The 8,086-nt window shown below is 52.0% G+C and overlaps 1 protein-coding gene across 1 annotated transcript in view; it reads right to left on the bottom strand.

Annotated features, from left to right (window-relative positions):
- NWD1 (NACHT and WD repeat domain containing 1) overlaps positions 1–8,086 on the bottom strand; it is a 66,646-nt gene that overhangs the window by 29,599 nt on the left and 28,961 nt on the right. Inside the window, exons 6-9 of the mRNA XM_005856710.2 lie at positions 6,739–6,942; positions 5,334–5,493; positions 3,830–3,947; positions 2,458–2,616 (exon numbers count right to left, since the gene is read on the bottom strand). Of these exons, the coding sequence (XP_005856772.1) occupies positions 2,458–2,616; positions 3,830–3,947; positions 5,334–5,493; positions 6,739–6,942 (641 nt within the window). The remainder of the gene's footprint in view (positions 1–2,457; positions 2,617–3,829; positions 3,948–5,333; positions 5,494–6,738; positions 6,943–8,086) is intronic.

The following is an 8,086-nucleotide window of genomic DNA, read 5'->3' as shown; positions in this document are numbered from 1 at the left end:
GGTATGGATGGGGAGAGGGTATGAGAGCTGGGCACGTGGCTGAGAGCACATTTTCCAGGAAGATTCCCCTAAACAAAGGGAGGTGGAGTCAGCTAGAAAGTCAGCCCAATTTTTTTTTAATGGCTCAGTGGGAGACAGCAAGACTAGGCAACTATTAGGAAACAGGTGACCAAATAGTACTCAGCCAATGAGGAACCGGAGGAGGGACTAAATAGGCTATGATCCCTGCCCCAGGTGTGTTCCTGCACAATGGGTGCCTGCTCTGGAGAGCGCTATTAAAAGTCTCCTTTCACCCTAACCGGTTTGGCTCAGTGGATAGAGCGTCGGCCTGCAGACTCAAGGGTCCCAGGTTTGATTCCGGCCAAGGGCATGTACCTTGGTTGTGGGCACATACTCAGTAGGGAGTGTGCAGGAGGCAGCTGATCGATGTTTCTCTCAACTCTCTATCCCTCTCCCTTCCTCTCTGTAAAAAATCAATAAAATGTATTTTTAAAAATAAAATAAAAATAAAAGTCTCCTTTCGCCATGCTTCTGTTTCCCAGTCTGTCATGGGAAATTCGGACAGGTGAGCCATGTCTCACACCATGATGAACAAATTACAGTCTTTTAAATAAAAACAGGGTAATAAATGGCACCACGCCAGGTCATCTTGGAGCCCAAGGCAATAGAAGTCAGTGATATCCACCCATTGTTAGGAGCTGAAAGTTCTGGAATATGCAGAGATCAGATGGTTGCCCAGCTGGGTCCTCTGGTGGCAACATTTTGTTTCTACACCTCCTTGTGCTGGGGGAGCCACAAGTTGTCAATCAAGGATGCCGCAAAGAACGTGCTGTATTTGGGGCTTTTAATTCTTCCCTTAAACCAGGCAGCTGTGCGCAAGGCTGTTTTCCTGGGAAATCACTCCCTCTGAGGGTTACAACTCCTGGTGAGCATGAACGTGCGAGAAATGCATCACTAATGGTGGACACCAGCGCCTTCCCCTTGGGTGGGACCCTAGACACACTTTATTCACAGATGACGGAAGGCGAGGCTCACTCATTACAGAAATGCTCGTTCAAGGCTCTTCACGTCTACAATATTGATGCTGTCGTGCGACAGGGAAAAGACCCTCGATGGCGCCATGGGGACAGGCTGTGCATGAACGGACTTACCTACCCGTCCAGGCAGCCCTAGGTGGGAGGGCCAATCATCATTCCGTTTTGGTAGAGCCCTGGTTGAGAATGGAAAACTGAGGATTGCAAGGCAGAGGTGGGGTGGGGTAGGGTCGGGTGGGGAGGATCAGAGGCCTGCGAGGTCACACTACCAGGAAGTGGTAGAGTCCTGATTTAAATCAACACAGTGGGGCTCAAACTCCATGCACTTGGCCAGTACTGGTCTATGGGGGGGGGGCAGATTTGGCAGGAGCAGGTGGATGACACCCCTACACTCACGGAGCTCAAGCTGGTGGGGCAGACAGGAAAAGGAAACCAGCAGAAATAATAAGTAAGAGCTAAGACAGGTGGAAGCAGGGTGCAGTGATGGAAAAAGAAAGGGCTGGGGCGGGGTGGGGGGTGGGTGTTCAGCTTCAGTGATGGCTGGCAGGCTTCTTGGAGGAGGAGCATTTGGCTGAGCTCTGAGGGAACCATGGGAGGGATATAGAAATTCAGCACCTTTATAAAGCCCTCTAATCAAAACCTGGTGGGAATCATGTGATAAAGGCCATCCAGGCCACATCGCACTCAGAATGCCCTTTAAAAAATCAGAATATTACAAGTGTTGGTGAGGATGTGGGAAAATGGAACCCTTGGGCACTGGTGGTGGGATTGCAAAATGGTGCGGCTGCTATGGAAAACGGTACGGAAGTTCCTCAAAAAGTTAAGCACAGAATTACTACATGACTTAGAAATCCCACTTCTGAGTATACACCAAACGAATTGAAAGCAGTCTTGCCTGGCCAGCGTGGCTCAGTGGTTGAGTGTCCACCTCTGAACCAGGAGGTCAGGGTTCGATTCCCGGTCAGGGCACATGCCCGGGTTGCAGGCTCCATCCCCAGTGTGGGGCATGCAGGAGGCAGCTGATTGGGGGTTCTTTCTCATCATTGATGTTTCTATCTCTCTCTCCCTCTCTGAAATCAATAAAATAGATACATATTTTTATTTAAATCTGTGGCAATGTGTTTTCTCTCCCGTTATATTAAGTGTTGACCTTCTTTCCTTAATTTTACCTGAACTACCACCTATCTGGTCCTTTCTAGAACCGGCGCTGGGCCGGGCGAGGGGATAGACAATGCTTTGATAGTTTTCACTCCAAACCTCTACCGAGTTCAATTGAAAGTTCTAGAGGCTGGACTAGGAGCAAGCCCAAGGGTGTAGACAGGAAAGGTATGCTGGGCAGTAAAAATCCAGCAGGTGGCTCAGTGAGGAGCGGGCTTCTAGTGGTCAGTACAGAGCGGACCCCCGCCAGGCCCGTCCGACTCACCCAGGCCCCGGAGCTCCACGGCCGGGCGGCACAGCTGGAGGGCTTCTCGGACCAGGCCCACCTCGGGGCAGTCCACGTGAGGGGCACACAGGTCAAAATCGTCCAACAGGCTCTCGATGCCCCCGGAGACACCTCGGCAGGAAATCCAGCTCATGCTGCCTGTGGGGAGAAGGGCTGTGAGGCGGGCTCCCAGGGCTCCTCACTCTTGCACAGCTGACACGGGGTCCAGTGATCTCTGCGGCGGGCAGTCCTGTGCACTGCAGCGTGTGGAGCAGGATCCCTGGTCCCCAACCACCAGAGGCCAGTAGCATCCCCCGAGTCATGATGATCAAAAACATAAACATTGGCAAGTGTTCCCTGGGGGGCTGAATCACCCCTGGTTGAGAATCACAGGGATGAATGAGTGATAGAGAGAAACATACTTACATACATACATGCAGACATAGATACATATATACATATATATACATACATACTAGTAGAATAGATTCATACATACATACATACATAGAATAGATAAATAGATGGATAGACAGAAAGATGGATAAATAGATAGATGACAGATGGAAAGACAAAGATGACAGACATAGAAGATAGAGATAGAAATGATAGACAAATATAAATGGTAATTAGAGATAGAGATAATCCTATATAATAAAAGGCTAATATGCAAATTGCTGAACGGCAGAACGGCTACGATGCGCCGATGCCGGGCTCAGGGCTGGCGAGCACAGTGGTGGTGGCGGGAGCCTCTCTTGCCTCCTTGGCAGTACTAAGGACCCCTTGGGGGATGTCCAATTGCTGGCTGGCAGTTGGACATCCCCTGAGGGGTCCCGGACTGCGAGAGGGCACAGGCCTGGCTGAGGGACCCCCCCTCCAATGCATGAATGTCATGCACCAGGCCTTTAGTATATAATAAATAGACAAAAAGAAAGATAGATGGATAGACAATAGATGGATAGATAGATATAAAGATGATATAAAGACGTAAATGAGAGATAGAGATAGAAATGATAGACAGATATGACAGGTAGATATGATTGAGGAACAGATATGACAGAACGATGGTAGGTAAACAGATAGAGACAATTGCTATGTTGATAGACAGACAGGGTCACTCTCATTCTAAGGCTGACTTCCTCACCCTCTGCACTATCAACTAGCACTCAGGGCCAATAGCACCCCCTCCCTGAGCCTTGACAACAAAATATCTCCAGGCATTGCCAAGTGCCCCTGAAAAGGGGGCACAGAACCACACCAGGTGAGATCCGGTGCCTAAGAGAAGCCAAGGACGTTGACTTTTGCCCTTCACTCTTCCCAGGCTCTTGAAAGGGGTAGCACCGTGGAGGGTCGAGACCTGCCCAGGGCTTACCCAGCACCTCCTGCTTCAGCTCCTCGAGGCGGCCCGAGTGGAGCAGGTGATAGGGCAACTCCTTCAGCTTCCGCAGGTTTGCAACAGTTTCCGAGAACCACAAAGGCTGGGGGGCCACCTGCAGAGGAGGAGGGGATGGCAGGCCAGGCCGGGCACTGTGTGATGCTGGAGGGAACGGGGACACAATTCCAGACAGAGATGCCCTAGACCCGTGGTCGGCAAACTGCGGCTCGCGAGCCACGTGCGGCTCTTTGGCCCCTTGAGTGTGGCTCTTCCACAAAATACCACGTGCAGGCGCGCACGTACAGTGCGATTGAAACTTCGTGGCCCATACGCAGAAGTCGGTATTTTGTGGAAGAGCCACACTCAAGGGGCCAAAGAGCCGCATGTGGCTCGCGAGCCGCAGTTTGCCGACCACTACCCTAGACCCACCACAAGTTGTGCTGGGGCAGAGGGAGGGATGTGGGGTTCTGGGAACCCAAGGGGCATGAGAGCAGAGGATAAGTAGGAGTCTGTCTGGTGAAATGTGAGGGCAAACAATGGGATTCCTGGGCAAGGGAATGGCATGGGCAAAGGTCCAAAGGTGAGAGAGAGCAGAATGAGAGTTTGGGGAGGGCTGAATTATAAGGCACAGTGGGCAATCATGGTGGGAAAGAGACTGGGGAGTTTGTAAGCAGAAGATCATGAATATCAGGCTGGGGAGGTTGGACAGGACACAGAGGGCACTGGGGAGCCATGGGAGGTGTTAGAGGAGAGGCATGATCAGGCTGCATTGTCAGAAGCAGTCCTTGGGAGGATGGACTGAAGCAGGAGGTCCTGAGGCTGGGAGGCCAGGAAGGAGTACAGACCACGTCCCAGAGGGAAAGGATGCGACAGCCTGCAGGGGTTCTGGCACACGGGAGAAGACCTGTGAGTCCCGAGAGAGGAGAAAGGGCAGCACCGAGAAACAATCAGGCCTGGCCCTGTCTCTGGCCTCCCCTGTCCATCACGGGGGACAAAGAAAAAAGAAAAATCTATGACAACAGAAGACTTGCAAGTGTATTTGCTAGTTGCAATCAATGGGCTGCAGTTATGGAAGATGTTAATGTGGGGGAAATGGACAGAGGACCCCATGGGAAGTCTCTGTATTCAATCTGCAACTCCTCTTAAATCTAAAATGATTTCAAAAATCATTTTAAAAAATGACTTTAAGAAACTTACAAGTTCTGCCTCAGAGTGAAGGAAACACAAAGTAAAGACCAAGTAATTGAGAAGGAAGAAAAACCTGGAAGGCTTCCTGAAGGAAGAGGCATTTAAGCTGTGCCTTGAGGTGTTTGAGAGGCAAAAAAACAAACAAACAAACAAACAAAAGGAGCAGGCAGCACATCAGCTAAAGATGCCAAGTCTTAGAGCTCCTGGGCATAAAAGAAGAACGACTGGAAGGAAATGTGTGAATAGTGACTTGGTCTTGCCCGCACAGCCGGGTGGAGGTTGAAGGTGGGGAACAGGGGTGCAGACACCTCACCTTGCGGTCCAGGTTCAGGGGCTTCCCCACCAGTGGCAGGGTGATGAGTTTCTTGGTGCCCTGGCTCCAGGCTCCCAAGAAGAAGTCAGCCAAGATTCCGTGCCTCGTGGCTTTCTCGGGCCCCGACAAGTAGCGTTCCCGGACCACCTCAGCCAGCTGTCTGCAGAGAGGGGACATGGGCTGGTGGGCCTGGGGGCCCGGCAAGCTCGGAGCTGTCAGGAGACAGTTCCCAAATGCAAGTTCACCCTAAATCACCATCCAGATGCTCACTAAGTCTTTTGACCACCTGTCCTATTTGCTACTTAACATTTATCTCTTAATCTACCCATCCCCCCCCACCCCCTCAAATAAATTTACTTAAAAAGGAACCTTTGGACTCCTCGTGTTAAACATAAACTAAGTAATTGTATGACCTAGCAATTCTATTCCTGGAATTATATACAGTATATATGCAGTATATATGCAGTAGATATATTCTGAGTATATACCAAGAGAATTGAAAAACTTGTACACACAAGTTCACAGCAGCACTATTCACACTCGCCAAAAGGTGGAAGCAACCCAAATATCCATCAGTGGATGAACAGATAAGTAAATGGTGATGCATCCATACAACCATAAAGAGGAATGAAGCCTTGACACGTGCTGTAACGTGGATGAATCTCGAAAACATGATGCTGAGCGAGAGAAGCCAGACACAAAAGGCCACATGTTGTGTGATCCCATCGATATAAACTGTCCAGGCCAGGCCAGGCGCAGAGACAGAACGTGGGTTAGAGGTTGCCAGGGGCCGTGGGGGAAGTGGGGGTGACTGCTCATGGGGCCGGGGTCTCCTTTGGGGTGATGAACATGTCCTGGAACTACTTAGAGGGGATGGTTGCAAATGCTGTGAATGTACTAAGTGCCACTGAATTGTACACTTAAAAATGGTGACTTTTATGAGTGAACTAGAGGCCCGGTGCACAAATTCATGCACGCATGGGGTCCCTTGGCCTGGCCGGTGATCAGGGCCACCTTGACCAGTCCCAATCGGGGGTGGCTGGGGAGGGACCTAAGGAGGGCTCCAGGGCGTGTCCAGTCTATCTCGCCCAGTCCTGATCGGCCGGACCCCAGCAGCAAGCTAACCTACCGGTTGGAGCATCTGCCCCCTGGTGGTCAGTGTGCATCATAGCGACTGGCCGAGCAGTAGACACTTAGCATATTAGGCTTTTATTCTATAGGATTTCTCCTCATAAAAACCACGTTAGTTGTGTTAGAGTCGGGGCATGGAAACCCTTGAATGCTGGACCACATGGACTTGACCCCTGGGGGTGGGGAGAGGAGAGGATCTGGACCGAGGAGGAGCCTGGTCAGTGAGCTCTTGCTCTGGGGCACGCAGACAGCGTGGCCTCGGCACTGGACCCACCTGTGGGCGACGGCCAGGAGTGTGAAGCCATCCACAGGCCGCCTGGCCAAGCAGTTGCCCAGGTCACGGCGGAGCCTCACCCACAGCAGGGGTGGGAAACGCAGCAGCTCCTTGCTGGGCGGGGTCCAGTCCTGGTACACAGCCTGCAGGACCTCATCATCCAGGGACAGGACGTCCTTCAGCTCAGCCTCCGAGAGCCCGTGGCTGCAGGAGGAAGGACGGGAAACACCCCTGTGGCTCCTGCGCGTAGAGGACGCAGACACCAGGGGATAGAGGGACATGGCCAGCTGCACGGTGTCCTGCCTGACACCCCGGGGATCAGCGTTTGGACAGTGCCCAGGCCCAGTGGGCACCAACGCCTGGTTCCAGCTGTACCCATCACTTAAGATCTTTCCTGACCTTTCCTTCTGCCTCCACACAGCTACAGAACCTCAAACCACCCCCTCCCCAGGGGAGCATCGGGAGGGAGAGAGGAGGTAACTTTGGAAAATAATGCAGAAACCAACTATGCCCACCCCAGGCTACCCCATATTTCCTGGCCGGAGAAAGGGCTGAGTGAGAGAGAGGGAGAGGCTTTACATGGGGCGATCGATCGTCTGAAGTTTTGGTGCTGAACTGCGTGGACTTTCCAACACCTTCGAGCGTGAGGGCTTCGCAGGGACGGAGACTGTCAGAGTTCATTTCGGAGCAGGGGAGCGCGGGAGGCTGGCGTCTGCTCGCACCTCACTTACAAACTCGTGTGGATTTTTAAAAAAATTCTGTCATGTTGAGCAAAGTCTTTGTTAGGGTCGATCAAACCAAAGGGTCTTCATTTTGATCAAGACACTTGCCACATGCTTCACATACAGAGATTACCTACTCAGAATTCTCTGATGCATGACAAGGTGGGTATCAACAGGAGAGAGAGAGAGAGAGAGAGAGAGAGAGCAGAAGGGTCTCTCAGGCTGAGGCGGACTTCCTCACACTCAGCACTGCTGACATGTGGGCTCCATCATTCCCTGAGGGGTGTCCTGTGCACGGCAGGGTGTTGAGCAGCATCCCTGACCTCCGCCCATTAGATGTCAGTAGCAGCCCCCTCCCGAGTTATGACAACAAAAATGTCCCCAGGCATTGCCAGGTGTTCCTGGGGGCGGGGGTATGTGTGGAGAATCTCCCCCGTGAGAACCGCTGGCCTAGAACAACTCCTCAGATCCGTCCTGGGGGCGGAGCTCAGCTGGGCTGCTGGGTGCTGTGAGGGGAACACACTCCTGGCTCCACCATCACACCAACGACTCCGTCTGCAAACAGCATATGTTCATTGAGCTGGAGGCACTGAAGTCCCCTCCCCTGCAGTCACCATCCTTCTACC

Source organism: Myotis brandtii, unplaced genomic scaffold (assembly GCF_000412655.1).
Source record: "Myotis brandtii unplaced genomic scaffold, ASM41265v1 scaffold1040, whole genome shotgun sequence".
In the NCBI taxonomy this organism is placed as follows: domain Eukaryota; kingdom Metazoa; phylum Chordata; class Mammalia; order Chiroptera; family Vespertilionidae; genus Myotis; species Myotis brandtii.
This window is presented reverse-complemented; position numbering and strand designations above follow the sequence as displayed.